Source organism: Lagenorhynchus albirostris, chromosome 2 (genome assembly GCF_949774975.1).
Source record: "Lagenorhynchus albirostris chromosome 2, mLagAlb1.1, whole genome shotgun sequence".
Classification (NCBI taxonomy): Eukaryota; Metazoa; Chordata; class Mammalia; order Artiodactyla; family Delphinidae; genus Lagenorhynchus; species Lagenorhynchus albirostris.
The window spans coordinates 21,550,386-21,566,340 of record NC_083096.1 but is presented as its reverse complement, the minus strand read 5'-3'; the positions used below and the strand labels follow the sequence as shown (position 1 = coordinate 21,566,340).

The window sequence follows — 15,955 nt, the reverse complement described above, 5'->3', positions numbered from 1 at the left end:
AAGACACCATGCACTCAAAGTAGGGTCAGATGATATGCTTTAAGACGCAGCACCATTTCTATCTGGGGAAGATATAAATTCGTGGCATTAAAGACCACTTGCATTACTACACTGAGTCACCATTCTTAGAAATTTTGGTACAGTGATTACCTGGAAAACAGTTATCAGGAATGCTGTTTGAATCATAGTGAAGCATAATATAAAGAATATATTTTAAATATATATATATAACCTTTTGAAGAGGATAGCAAAGACTGTGTAGTAAGTACATTTATTACAAGATGATTGAGGAAATGATTATATTTCTTATGTGATTTGTTTTCACGTAGTTACTCTGTGTGTGTTCTTGGGTTGTGAAACATTTATTAGGTGCCTCGTTTTGCTTAAAATTCCCAGCATTCCGAAGTTGCAAAACAAAACTTGACTAGGATAAGTGTGCTTTATATCATAGCAATTTTGTTTGCTCACCCAGCAGTCAGCAATATCACAGAAAATCCTTATTACAGTCTTATCTCTGATAGTGATATCAGTGGCCAGGGCAGAGATCCTTCCCGGGTTCTCCTGCCGGCCGTCACGTTCCAAAATCTAATGTGGGATCCAGAGCAAAATCCTACACACTATATCCAGCTGGTGAGGGCATGGTATGCTCTGAAATTTACTCCTTTTTATTTATTCCCTTTTGCTGTGAATTAAACCCTTTGTTCATTGATAGCCCATTTCATTGGTTTGCATCTCTCTGTTATCAAGTGGTAATTTAAATTAGGAGGTATATCCAGTCAACTCCTTGCCCTCAGAGAAGTCTGCATTCTTATGAACTACATTTCTAACTTCTAGGTTATCTCTCTTGGGTGTCAGCTACCACACATCCCTGTAATCAGATATATGTGTTTTGCTTTAACATTTTCACCTGAAGGGGATTCTGAAAATATTTTAAAATTGAACATATTCTTTTTTTAATGATGCAAGTTATTCATGAATACATGCTTGTGAAAAATGCAAATAAATACAAGTATAGAGTCAAGTCTTTCTTCCAGTTCTCCTCCCTGTTACTCTTCTTGCAGGTTACTTCTGCTGACAGTTTAGTGTTTTGCATTTGTGGTCTAGAACTTTTTCTATAAGCTTAAAAACATGTGTGATTGAAACTTATTTTTTTTATATAAATGTGGTCATTCTATCTGACACTTTACCCATGTACTTAATAACTTATTTTGTAACTATTGAATAAATATTCCACAGTCTGGATAGGGAAGAATTAATTCAACAATTCCCCTGTTTTGGACATTTACATTGTTTCCAGTTGTTTCCCCTATAAACACAACTGTGTTAAACATTCTTATCACATATTTTTGTGCACATGTGGGAATATGTGAGACTTTTGGAAGTAGAATTTCTGGGTAGAAGATGTATACAAATATTTTGAAAGCTAAAACAGTCATTCTTTGCAAAAACTACCAGTTACATACACCTACCAACTAAAAATAACCATTTTCTACACCTTTGTCAACAATGGGTAATACCCATCTTTTTATTTTTCTCAATTTTATTGGCAAAACATGATGTTAAATTTTAGTATTCATGTCTCTGACCCTTTTGCTGTTGAAATGTTTTTCTGTGCTCACTTTGGCAGCACATACACTGAAAATGAAATGTTCCCTCCCCTCCCTTTTTTTAAGATTTTTTTTTTTTTTTTTGGATGTGGACCATTTTTAAAGTCTCAATTTATTGAATTTGTTACAGTATTGCTTCTGTTTGATGTTTTGGTTTTTTGGCCCCAAGGTACGTGGGATCTTAGCTCCCGCACCAGGGATTGAACCCACACCCCCTGCATTGGAAGGCAAAGTCTTAACCACTGGACCGCCAGGGAAGTTCCATCTTCCCCTTTTTTTGTTGTTAATTTATAAGAGCTTTTTATATGTGATGGAAATTAGTCTATTGTCCAATTATGTGTGTTGGTACTATTTTTCCCAGTTTTATCACTTATCTTTTTTTATTATATAAAATTTTATATATAGTAAAGTCTGTCAGCCTTTTCCTGAATTGATTGTGAGGTTTTTGTCTTGCTTAGGTAGGACAGTGTTTTGGGTTTTTTTTGTTTGTTTGTTTTTTTAAAACCAGTACTTCTTTATTTTTTTGAGTCCTGATTATAATTCTTTTAAGCTCCTAACGGTTAATACTGTGTCTCCAAGGGGTGATAATAAGGTGCACCAAATTTTTTTTCTGGAGAAATCAGTATGTTAAACTCATTACCACCTCTGTACATGAAATTTATGTTGAAGAAAGGCAATTAATGACAAAAAGAAACACAGCACCACTTTTCTCATTTCCTACATTGTGCATTTTAAAAATTTCTGCATTTAAGGGATAAACATCCCCCAATTCACCAACTCCTTGAACGTCTTAGATATTGCCCTGAGGTAGTTTAACTTTGTACTGCATGCTTCAAGGAAAAGAGAAAAGGCCTCAGTGTCCCAGCTGAAAGCTCTGGAATATCCAGTATCCTGGGGAGTCTGATCTGGCATTCAAAAGCTGAGTCTAGATTTGTCCAAAAGGAAATTCGTTGTGGCTATTAGATCTTTTTTTAAAAATTTATTTTATTGGAGTATAATTGATTTACAATGTGTTAATTTCTACTGTACGCAAATTGATTCAGTTAGACACATATATATTCTTTTTCATATTCATTTCCATTATGGTTTATCACAGGATATTGAATATAATTCTCAGTTCTTAGATCTTTGGATAGCTCAGAGGCATAAGACTGTGGGATCAGCTAAGCCTGAGATTGAATTTCATCTCTACCCTTATGTAGCTTTGAGACCTTGGACAAATAGCCTCTCTAAGCCTCAGTTTCCTCATCTGAATTGTGGATGATAGCAGGATTGCTGGGGAAGCACACTGATGAGAATATGTTTTGCACAGTGCTTAGATATAGTGACTTCTCAGGAAATAATTGTTACATCTTTTGACAAAAGCTTTCATTCAAGTTAGCAAATGTATTATTTTGCATGGAAAAAAAAAACTGGTGATGTATTTTTCTTTTATTGGGAGCTGATGTAGCTGTATTTATTTGTTTTTAGACAGGGGCAAGTGTCCGGGTGGTAAATCAGCTACTTACAGAGATGGATGGTCTGGAAACACGTCAGCAGGTTTTTATTATGGCAGCCACTAACAGACCAGGTAAGAAAGAAGAATATAAAACAGATGAGTCTAAAAACTTACAGCGTTTACGAACAGTATAATTTATATACGTCCTAGTAAAGGAAGAATAAGTTTGGGATATCCCTTTTTGGTTCATAAGTTGGAATAAAACCTTAGAAAGCTTTTATGTAAGCTATAGTAAAAACAAAAAAAAACAGTATAACATTATTGCTTGGATTCTGTAAGATTTTTTTTCTGTGTTGGTGCATAGAAAATTGTCTTATTAGCAGAGAACCCTTGTAACATACACTTTTGACCACAAAGTATTATCAGAATTTATGTCCCATGGTTTCTCTCAAGCTTATAGGAGACAAGAACCGGTCTCTTTTTCAGTGTATCTGAAGGTTAAAGATAGGTTTTTAAGGTTTTATACTGGAAGCATGTCCATATACCTGCACTTAACTATTTTTTTTAAATTGTTAAAAAGCCTAAGTACTAGTGAGGGATTTAGAAAAAGTCTCAAAACTTCAAAAGTACCGAAGGTGGCTTTTACTTTGGGTCCTCAGTTCTCTTCATATTGTTTAATACTTTGCCATCCATATGCGCCGCTGTATCATAGCTGCTCCTGCATTGATATTTGTGTTAACTATGTCTACTGGCAGTGACTTGGGACTTTAATTGCTTAAATGGATTTTTCAGTTTTCAAGCTGATGTAATTTTTCTTGTAAGTTAGTACAGATACTAAAACCTTCATGAATTATATACCATTTCATTTTAAAATGAAAAATCGAAAGGTTCGAATTAGACTCTTATCTTTGAATTAGAAATACTCTGAGTTAGGCAGAACTGGGTTTGAGTCCTGGCTCTAGCTCTTCATATCTTACTAACTGTTCTCTTTCAACCCTAACTAGTGTATACCAACTGAGTAGATTATAATTCAGGTCTGACACTAACCACCTGAAGTTGATGTCAGAACCTGCAGGTTAAGGGGTCAGTTGTCTACAAGACTGCCCTACTTCAGATACCAGATGCAAGTGGTGTCTCCAGGACACACGCACTTCTGACCAGCCTGCTACAAACTTGGGGATTCCCGTCACCCCTTTCAGGTTCACTAATTTGCTAAAAAGACTAACAAAATGAAGAAAAGCACTATACTTACAATTACAGTTTATTATAAAGGGTACACTTAGGGCTAGGTCTCAGAGGGAGTGCAGAACTTCCATGCCCTCTCTCCATGGAGTCAGGGCACATCACCCTCCTGAGACATCACTGTGTTCATCAGCGAGGAATCTCCCTCAAGTTTGATGTCCAGAGTTTTTATTGGGATTTTGTTATGTATCCATGATTGACTGACTCATTGGCCATGTGATTGAACTCAGTCTCCAGCCCCGCCCTACCTCCCCAGATGTCTGGCTCCAAGTTCCAACCCTCTAATCAGATGGTAAGTTGTTCTGGTAACCAGCCCCATCCTGAAGTTATCTGCAGGGCCAACCTTGAGTCATCTCATTAGCACAACAAAGACACTCCTGTTACTCAGAAAGCTCTAGCCAGGAACCAGGGGCAAAGACCAAATGTATTTATTCCTTATTATGCCACATTAATCCTGGGCATGTATTACTTCATCTTGCTAACCAGTACTTCCTCATCTATAAAATGAGGATAATAACACCTAATAGGCAGTATTGTCCCAAAGCTTAAGTGATATTGGTAATGTATCTATCATAGTGCATGGCAAGTAGCTGTTTAGTATTATTATCATTATCATGAGCACTTTTGGTATTAGCAGTAGGAGCAGTCATTAGGTCATAAAATCTGAGAGTCATCCTCGAAGAAACCTTGAAGGTCTGTCAGATTTGGACAGAATCACATCCTACCTTTCCTGAGCAGCTACAGATTTTTCTAGTAGATTTCAAGGAGACAGTCTTTGGTGTGCTCTAATAACCTATTCTGTCTTTAACCGTACTCACCATTTTTCATATTTGTTTATTGTAAGCACTCTTATCTTTTAGTTTAATCTCTGTAGATTAGAAAATAACAGGTCCTTCAGTGTTACTCAAATAATAGGTCCTTAAATGTTACTACTAGGTTTTACTTAAATCCCTTCCTTCAAAAGGGTTCAGGTACCTTACCTTTCCTCATGGGTTTTTTTTTTTCCCTCCGATCTCTTTATTTATCTTTGAATTCCTTAGGATTCTCCAGATTCTCCTTAGTTGTAAAACCCAGAACTGAGTACAGTAGTCTCTTGAGTTTAGCTAGTGAATGACAGGATGAATGTGGTACCTCTGTTTTGTTCTTTCCAGTGTTCTTGAGTATTGTCTTCCTCTCCACTGTACCTCACCCATCCCTTTCTCCCCATAACAAACCCCATTACGTTGAGGATCCACATAAATTTAAAAATAGATGTTTTAGATCTTTTCACTTGTATTGATGCCTATTTGGCAGTTCTGTTCCATTGTATTCTATCCTGTGACATTTTGTTTGATTGTTTATAACTTGGATTCTGCTCAGCTTTAAGAAACCCCTTCTTGCCCGACGTCCTGGTCAGCTCTTGCTGCATGGTGAACTACTGCGATACTTAGTGGCTTAAAATCACCATTTTTGCATTTTTCATAATTTTGTAGGTCAGGAATTCAGGGAGGGCTTGTCCAGGTGGCTCGTCTCTGATCCACATGCCACCAGCAGGCATGGCTGGGCCAGAGGATCCCCTTTCAAGGTCACTTCTTTACTCACATGTCTGGTGCTTTGGTGCGCCTCGGCATTCTGCACACCCCCTCCCCCCAGCCCATCCCCACCACCAGTTGTCATCTTCCAGGGCCTCTCCATGTGGCTTGGCTTCCATTAGAATGGTTCTCTGAGTACTCACATTTCGTACTTGACAGCTGGATTCCAAGAGATAAAGGTGGAAGCTGCCATTCCTTTGAAGGCAAGGCCCAGAATACACAAATTTTCTTGGTCAGGGCAGTGACAGGAAGGGCCAGATTCGAAAGGAGAGAAGTAGAAAGGTAAAAAAAAGGGGAGTTTTCTTTAATCCTTCTTATGTATATTTTTCTTTTATCACATTCTTTGTTTTATGGTGCAAGTTATACATTCCGCCTTACAGCTTGGTGTTGTAGGTCAGTCATACCAGTATAATTTTCTTTAGTCTCTCAGGTTTACTCCTTCACTCATCAGATATTTATTGAATTTTTATTATATACCTGATCCTACTGAACTTTGGGAATTCAAAAGTTAACAATTCAGAAAAATTCTTTGCCTGCATGTATTCTGATTTGGGGCTGGGGAACAGGGGGTAAATAATAGACAATCAAATAAATAAAATAAAACAGGGTAAGAGGATGGAGAATGACGGGTGTTTGGGGAGAGGAATGCTACTTTAGATATCATAGTCCGGGAAAGCTTCTTCTTCAGAAGTAATGTCAGCACGCACCCAAATAATGTGAAGTATCAAGCCATGCAAAAATCTGGGAGAAGGCATTCCAGGCAGAGAACAAACAATAAGTATAAAGGCCCTGAAGTGAGAAGAAGTTTGGAGAACCAGCAAGAAGGCCAGTGCGTCTAGAGTGAAAAGAGTTGGGGGGCAGTGATGGAGAAGTGCAAGGGGCCTTTTAGGCCACAGAAAGGGGTGTGGATTTTATTCTGCCATGAAGGGTTTTTAAAATAAATTTATTTATTTATTTATTTTTGGGCTGCGTTGGGTCTTCGTTGCTGTGCATGGGCTTTCTCTAGTTGCGGCAGGCAGGGGCTACTCTTTGTTGTGGTGTGCAGCCTTCTCATTGTGGTGGCTTCTCTTTGTTGCGGAGCATGGGCTCTAGGCATAACACGGGCTGCAGTAGCTGTGGCTCGTGGGCTCAGTAGCTGTGGCTCGCGGGCTCTAGAGCTCAGGCTCAGTAGTTGTGGTGCACAGGCTTAGTTGCTCCACGGCATGTGGGATCTTCCCGGACCACCTGTGTCCCCTGCATTGGCAGTTGGATTCTTAACCACTGCACCACCAGGGAAGTCCCATGAACGTTTTCTAAGTGGGGGAGTGAAGTGATCTGATTTTCTTCTTCTTTTTATAAAATATGTGACTTTTATTTTTACTTTGTATTTTGAAACAATTATAAATTCACAAGAAATTAGAAAAATAATGCACAGAAGTTCCATGTACCCAGTTTAACTCAGTTGTTACATTTTACATAACTATGGTACAAAATCAAAACCAGGAAATAGACATTTGTGTAATTTGTCTATTTTGTTGCCATTTTAGCACACGCGTAGATTCATGTGATCACCACTGCAGTCAATACAGGAACTATTCCATCACCACAAAGATTTCCCTCATGCTATCCCTTTATAGTAACAACCACCTCTCTCCCACCATGTCTAACTCAAGGCAACTGCTAATCTGTTCTCCATCTCTATAATTGTGTCACTTTAAGAATTTTATATAAAAGTAATCATACAAAATGTGACCTTTTAGGTTGGCTTTATTCACCTATTCTAACACCCTTGAAATCTATTCAAATACTTGTGTGTATCAGTAGATTGTTCCTTTTCAGTACTGCGTAGTATTCTGTGGTGTGGAGGTTCTAGTTTGTTTAACCATTCTCTTCTGGGGGCATTATGATCATTTCCAGTTTATGACTGTTTCATATACAGCTACTCTGAACATCTACATATAGGTTCTTATGCGGACATAAGGTTTCAATTCTTTGGGATAGATGCCCAGGAGCATGATTGCTGGGTCGTATGTTAAGTATACGTTCAGTTTTTTAAAGAGGTTGTCAAAGTCTTCCTGAGTGGCTATAATTTCTATCAGTAATGCTACGGGAGATTCAGTTTCTTCGCATCTTTGCTGGTATTTTGTATTGTCACTGTTTTTATTTTACCTTTTCCAAGAGATGTATAGTGATATCTCATCATGGTTTTATTTGTATTTCTCTGATGGCCGATAAGAACTTCTTTTCATGTGTTTCTTTACCATCCTTATATCTTCTTCAGTGAATTGTCTCTTTGTGTCCTTTGCCCATTTTCTAAAATTGGAATGTGTATTCTTTTTTATTGTTGAGTTTTGAGAGTTCTGTATATATTCTAGATGTGAGTCCTTTGTCAGATATGTAATTTGCAACTTTTTGTCCCAGTCTGCATCTTGTCTTTTCATCTTCTTAATCACAGAGATCCAAATTATTAATATTTCCTTTTATTTTAAATAAAATAATAAATAATTTAAATAATTTAAGGTTATTTCCTTAAGAACTGAGGTGTCTTCAGTTCTAAAGTATCTCTAAAAGGGGGTGAAAATAAATCCATCCCATTTTCTTTACTTAAAACTCATCAAATCAACTATACTCCAGTAAAAAAAATTTTTAATTAAAAAAAAAACTCATCAGTGATAATAACTGGAGTTCATGGAGCCTTGCTAAATAAATGCTAAGCACTTTGTTAACACATTTTTGACCAGAGATGTATTATGGCCACAGGCAGCAGTTTCTGCAAAAATCCCCCAGTCAGTAATGTGTTAAGTGTTCACCTTGTTAAACCTCACAACAACCCTGTGAGGAAAGTACCATGATGTATATACTTACTGTTGCAGAAGTTAAATTATTTTAATTTAATTAAATTAGGTTAAATTATTTGCCCAAGTAGAACTGACAAGGGTGGAGCAGCAATTTGAATCTCAGTCTGCCTGAGTCCAAATAATCATAATTATCGTGTGAGCACTTGTATTCCAACCACTGCAGTGAGTGCTTCCCATGTTCTGTCAGGTAATCCTCACTGTAAAGCTCACAGTAATTAGTAGATTCCAATTAGTTTGCCACCAGATAAATTAGCAGTGGCAAAACCAAGATTTGACCCTCAGGCACCCACCGGATTATATTTTCTTTAAAGCACAAGTTCATTTCCTCTATATTCTGTACCATAGTCACCTCTGCATACTGAAGTTTGTTTTGTTATGTCTCAGATTTTGAACAGTGTTTGTTTTGTGTGACACGGCTCTGGTAAATTGACAAACTCCATAAGAGAATGGCCATAATAAGCCGTGAGGTTGTGGATCCAGTTGGTGAATGGCATGAAAAAGAAAAACCCACACAGAGAGATATCAGTTAAACATCAAATGACACCGAAAAGCTGGGCTTCCCTGGTGGCGCAGTGGTTGAGAGTCCACCTGCCGATGCAGGGGACCCGGGTTCGTGCCCTGGTCTGGGAAGATCCCACATGCCACGGAGCGGCTGGGCCCGTGAGCCATGGCCGCTGAGCCTGCGCATCCGGAGCCTTTGCTGCGCAACAGGAGAGGCCACAACAGTGACAGGCCCGCGTACCGCAAAACAAAACAAAAAAAACCAAATGACACCGAAAAGCTTATAACAAAAACTGTTGGTCCTCTGCGTCCCCCAGCCCCCATCCCAGAGGCTTCTACTGGTAAAATCCTTGAGCTATTTTTTTTTTTGCTGTGTTTCCTCCATATTTTCAAATAATATGCTTATACTGCTATGTCTTATCAATTTCACATACTACCCATTAACTTCTTTTCAATGAATGAAGATTCATTATCTTACATTCACCCTTTCTCCACACACATAGGCCAACCCACCATCACTGCCACACCATGCCCACCATCTGTTCTCGCCACTCCAGCCTCCCAATATTGTAATATAGATTTATTATAACTTCTGGTTAAATCACTAGTCAACACTTACATTACCATGACTTTGAAAAAATCTCTCTCCGCTGACCCAAGAATCACAGGATGATTAGGTTTCCTTCTCCTAAAACCTTTTTTATTCTTAGATTTAGTAACCCTCATTTTTTTCTTTTGCTTTGTTTTCTGTGTTCCCATTCTTCATCAACTATGTTATACATCAGTCAGTATTATTTATCTAGATGATGTATCAATTCCATTTGACATTTTGTTTGCTTTTGGAGGTCTCCCTTCTGGAGCTTTCTGTCATGCTCCAGTCTGGACTGGTGCCATCTATGTCTGTGATATAAATGGCTGTCATTTCAGGACTTCCCTTTCCTGCTTTCCTTTGTTTTGCACTGTTTCTGATCTTATGTTTGTCTCTTGCTTTACTCTTAAATTTTGCTAGAGCTTATCTTTCAGTGGCTTTCTTAAGAAAGGTCATGTAGGAGGTAAATTTTTTTTGAATTCTTATATATGTGAAAATATCTTTATTCTAGTCTCATTATTGATTGGTAGCCTGGCTGGATGTAGAATTTTGAGTTGAAAATTTTGTTTTTTGTAATTTGTAGGCATTGCTTTTTTTCTTTTAAAAGTTCTGTGTCATTCTGATCCTTTTTATGTGACTTTGTTGTTTGTTTCACTTGTATGCATCGCACTTGATGGGTTTTAAACCTCTTGAATTGATCTACTAAAGTTCTTCTTTTCACCTATTTTCCATCTCTGTCTTTATCCTTTTTCCCTAATTTTTGAGGTACTGATTTTTAGGAAGTAAATTAAAATCCTGTCCTCTCACCATTCTACCTCTGGTTGTTCTGAGAAACTGTGACAGCCTTCTTCTAACTTGTGGTATACCAAAGTCCATACCCTCTTCTGGAAATAAACCAGTTCCCTGTGCTCAACCAAAGGAGATGGAGCTCCTGGTGCAAATTACATCTTGAGCACAGATGCCCTAAATTTAACTCTCCTGTACACATCTTTGCATTGCATTCTTCAGATACCAAGTCCTGCAAAGGATGTTCTCATTTGAGGAACAGTTCCCACTTAACCCCTGTCTAGCTGGTTGAAAACACTCCTGAGCAGCACGCATAGGTTATATAACCCAGATGGCCACACTAGCTTATTACTTTTTCTTCTATTGAGTAGGTGTCTATTTCTTACCAGTAGCAATTCAGTATCTAGAATGAGTTTCTGCTCTCCATGTATGGTGCAGTCCAAAAAATAAATAAGTAAATTATGATGTGTAAGCTTCTTCTAGGCAAGGAGTAAGTCTGCAGTCTTATATTTGAGACAGAGCTTCAAGTTCAGGGTTTCTACCTATTGTAAGCCCACAGTTATTTGTCAGATGAAAGAGTGGGTGACTTAAAAGAAGATACTGATTTTATTATAGTAAGATATTCAGCCACTTAAGTACCAAGTCAAATGCAATGCTCCCTTACCTATTTATTCTGAATGGCCTTGGATTATGGTTGAATGCTTCTTGAAGGCAGTTGAACAATGACTTGGTGCCATGGTCAAGCCAGTATATCTTGCCCTTTGGTAAGTACTGCCCTTATAAAATTAACATAGGCCCTGGCATTACTTCTGCTGATATTCAGGTACCCTGGTGCATCCTAGAACTCAGTAAATATTTGTTTGTGAATCATAAGAAGAGATCTACTTCTGATTCATGAAGGCTGTCTGATCTTATAATAACTTTTATTTCACTGGACATACTGATAATCTCTTTAGTCTGAGGATCTAATTTTTTTAAAAAAAACAGCTTTATTTAGATATGTGGTGTACCATAAATTTTCCCCGTTTTAAGTATACAATTCAGTGGTTTTGCGTATATTTACAGAGTTGTGCAGCCATACCAATAATCTAATTTTAGAACATTTCCATCACCCTAAGAAGAAAATCTGTGTCTGTTAGCAGTCACTCCCTATTCTTCCCCCACTGCCAGCCCTAGGCAACCATTAGTCTACTTACTGTCTCTGTAGATTTCCCTATTCTGGATATTTTATGTAAGTGGAATCATACAGTATGTGGGCTATTGTATCTAGCTTCTTTCACTCAGCATGCCTTCAAGTTTCATCCATGTTATAGAATGTATCAATACTTCATTCCTTTTTATTGCTGGATAATATTCCAGTGTATGGATATACCACATACTATTTATTCACCAGTTGATGGACATTTAGGTTGTTTGTACTTTTTAGCTATTATGATAATGCTGCTATGAACATTCATGTACAAGTTTTTGTTTGGATATATGTTATAATTTATCTTAGGCAGATACCCAAGAGTGGAATTGCTGGGTCATATGGTAACTCTATGTTTACCATTTCAAGAAACTGCCAAATTCTTTTCCAAAATGTCTGAATCATTTTATATTCGCACTAGTAATTGTGACAAGGCAGTGTATGAGGCTTCCAGTTTCTCCACATCCTCACCAACACCTGTTATCGTCTTTTTTATTATAGCCATGTAGTAGATGTGAGGAAGTATTTCATTGTAGTTTGATTTGCATTCCCCTGATAATTAATGATGCTGAACATCTTTTCTTTTGCTTGTTGGCCATTTATATATCTTCTTTGGAGAAATGTCTGTTTGAATCCTTCCCCCAGTTTTTAATTGGGTTAATGCCTTCTTGTCATTGAGTAGTAAGAGTTCTTTATTTATTCTAGATACAAGTCCATAATCAGATACGTGATTAGCATATATATTTTCTCCCAATCTGTGAGTTTTCTGTTTACTTTCTTGATGGTATCATTTGAAGAACAAAAGTTTTAAATTGGTAAAGTTCAATTTATTTATTTCTTTTTTTAATCACATGTACTTTTGATGTCATACCTAAGAAATCACTGTGTAACCCAGGGTCATGTTTTCTTACAAGAGTTTTAAACTTTTAGTGCTCACATTTAGGTCTTTGGTCCACTTTGAGTTAATTTTTTGTATGTTGTGAAGGTGTCCATTCATTCTTTTGTATGTGGATAGTCACGTGTCTCAGCATCCTTTGTTGCAAAGACTGATCTTTTCCCCATAGAATTGTCTTGGCACCATTGTTGAAAATTGAGGGTCCATTTGTAACAAAATACTGTTTTCCTAAAGTTGAAAGTTGCTACCATTAGCTCTTAAATTTTAGCGCTTTTTTGGTACTTAATAGAATAGTAGTTGCTTTTTAATCAGCAGATCTGAGGGAGAGTTCCTCCTCTTCAGGCATCTGTCTTATTTGTAAGTGAATGGATTTTGTCCTTAGATCTTTGGAATTGTTGGTGACTTCTTCATTGCAAAGATAAGAATTGTTATCTTGAGTCTTCCACCTAAAATTCTGACACAATTAGGTAGGGAACCACTTAGGAAGCTGTAAAAATAATCTAAGTGCTGCAAGATACTTTGAACCAGGTGACACCTGGGAATGTAGAAGGAATCTGAATATACTGTGTCATACAGTTGACAGGATTTGCTAATGGATTGGATATAGATGTGGGAGAATGAAATCAAACATGACTCCAAGTTTTAGGCCTGAAAAACTAGAAGGATGAATTGCCATTAACCAAGACGGGAAGAACAATGGTAGGGTCCTGTTTGGGGAGGTGATGGGAAAAGATCTGGATCTCAGTCTTAAATATGCCGTGTTTAAGATGCCTGTTAGTGGGCTTCCCTGGTGGCGCAGTGGTTGAGAGTCCGCCTGCCGATGCAGGGGACACAGGTTCATGCCCTGGTCCGGGAAGATCCCACATGCCACTGAGCCTGCATGTCCGGAGCCTGTGCTCTGCAACGGGAGAGGCCACAACAGTGAGAGGCCCGTGTACCGCAAAAAAAAAAAAAAAAAAAAAAAAAAGATGCCTGTTAGTGAAACAGAATTGTTGAGTATGAGCCAGCTTTTCTTTGAGAAAAGATGTAATATGTAGAATTTTGTAAGAGCTTCTAGTAGAGCATAGTTTAAATCATCTAACACATATATGCACACACATACTTTATGGTATATAGATTACTCAGGATGCTTTTTACTGTAATTAAAATAAGTAAATAATTTCTTAAAATAATAAACAACAAAATACTAAATGTGATGTTGTCAGAGAATTTAAATGATTATAAAAGTCCTAAACTAAGAATGCTTTCTAAGTACAATTGGGATTCTTTATATCAAGCTTTATTTTGGGGCATGCAGATCTGGCTTTAAGATCTCTGTTTGTATATTTAAGATAAAAGATGTTTTCACAGCATGGTATTGGCATAGACATAGACATATAGATCATTGGATAATAGAATTAAAAAATGTTCCCATAAATATCTGGACAATTGATTTTTTTTTTATAGAGCACAAAGGCAATACAGTGGAAAAAGGATAGCCTTTTCAATAGTTGCTGGAACAGTTGGATATCCATAGGCAAGAAAAATGAACTTTAATACCTATCTTTTACCATATGCAAAAATTAACCCAAATGAATCAAAAGATCAATGAAAACCCATAGCTATAAAACTGCTGGAAGAAAACACAGGAGAAAATTTTTTCTATCTTGGATTAAGCAAAGATCTCTTAGATGGATAAATTGAACTGCTCTTCAAAAGATGCCACTAAGAGAATACAGAGACAAACCACAGACTGAGAGAAAATACTTGCAAAGTATATTATTTCTTAAAGAATATATAATGAACTCAACGACACAACTCAAAACTCAACAACAACAAAAAAGGCATTAAAAATAGGCGAAAGAATTGTACAGACACCTCACCATAGAAAGTATACAGGTGGCAAATAAACACATGAAAAAGTGCTCAACATCGTTAGTCATCAAGGAAATGCAAATTAAAGCCTCAGTGAGATATCACTGCAAACCTTAGAATGACTGACTAAAATGAAAAAGACTAACTGTAGGTCATTTCATGGACGCTGGGCTTGCGAGAGCATCTGCGGGTGCCTGGCAGGAGGGGACCGGAAGGACCCAGCTGAGGGTGTGTGGATTTGAGCCTCTGCGTTTCTAGCCCAGGATCTCGAAATCCATTGTGATTCCTGTCCATTAGACTGTAAGCTTTATGTAGGTAATCTTAGAAACAATGGTAGTGACCGAATTGGAACAAGCTTTTGGCTATTGTGGACCCATCCAAAGCGTGTGGGTTGCTAGAAACCCTTCTGGCTTTGCTTTTGTTGAATTTGAAGATCCCAGAGAGGCAGAGCTAGATGGGAGAACACTTTGTGGCGGCCGAGTAAGAGTGGAACTGTTTTTGTTTGTTTGTTGCAGTACGCGGGCCTCTCACTGCTGTGGCCTCTCCCGTTGCGGAGCACAGGCTCCGGACACGCAGGCTCAGCGGCCGTGGCTCACGGGCCTAGCCGCTCCGCGGCATGTGGGATCCTCCCGAACCGGGGCATGAACCTGTGTCCCCTGCATCGGCAGGCGGACTCTCAACCACTGCGCCACCAGGGAAGCCCAAGAGTGGAACTGTTGAATGGTGAAAAGAGAAGTCGAAATCTTGGCCCACCTCCTTCTTGGGGTCGTCACCCTCAAGATGATGATGATTTTTATTTATTTATTTTTGGCTGCATTGGGTCTTCGTTGCTGCGGGCGGGCTTTCTCTAGTTGGGGTGAGCGGGGGCTACTCTTTGTTGCGGTGCGCAGGCTTCTCATTGTGGCGGCTTCTCTTGCTGTGGAGCACAGGCTCTAGGCGCGCGGGCTTCAGTAGTTGTGGCACGTGGGCTCAGTAGTGTGGCTCGCGGGCTCTAGAGTGCAGACTTAGTAGTTGTGCTGCATGGGCTTAGTTGCTCTGCAGCATGTGGGATCCTCCTGGACCAGGGATCGAACCTGTGTCCCCTGCATTGACAGGTGGATTCTTAACCACCGCACCACCAGGGAAGTCCCTCAAGATGATTATTGAAGGAGGAGGCCTCCCTCGCCGCAGATCCACAGATCTCCAAGACAGAGAACCTTCTCCTACAGCTGGAGCAGGTCCCTTTCTAGAGATAGGAGAAGAGAGAGAAATCACAAGCCGTCCCAAACTTTCTCTAGGTCTCGTAGCCGATCTAGGCCAAATGAAAGGAAATAGAAGACCAGTTTGCAAGAGGAGGAGTGTTGTACAGGAAATAACTTCATTTGACAGGAGTATGTACAGAAAAGTCAAGTTTTGTTTGAGAATTCATAAGCTTGGTGCATTTCTTTTTTAATAAATTTATTTATT

General features: G+C 38.4%; 1 protein-coding gene and 1 pseudogene across 2 annotated transcripts in view; both read left to right on the top strand.

Annotated features, from left to right (window-relative positions):
• The window catches only part of NVL (nuclear VCP like), a 100,083-nt gene that overhangs the window by 50,007 nt on the left and 34,121 nt on the right, over positions 1-15,955 (top strand). The window contains exons 18-19 of one of the 2 annotated variants that reach the window (XR_009536347.1): positions 3,078-3,177; positions 4,518-4,579. Coding sequence is in view for 1 of the 2 variants with exons in the window: in XM_060127581.1 (XP_059983564.1) it covers positions 3,078-3,177 (100 nt within the window). In the remaining variant the exon portion in view is untranslated. The remainder of the gene's footprint in view (positions 1-3,077; positions 3,178-4,517; positions 4,580-15,955) is intronic. The other variant, XM_060127581.1, reaches the window with a different exon arrangement.
• LOC132516413 (serine/arginine-rich splicing factor 3-like) lies at positions 7,939-15,823 on the top strand (annotated as a pseudogene).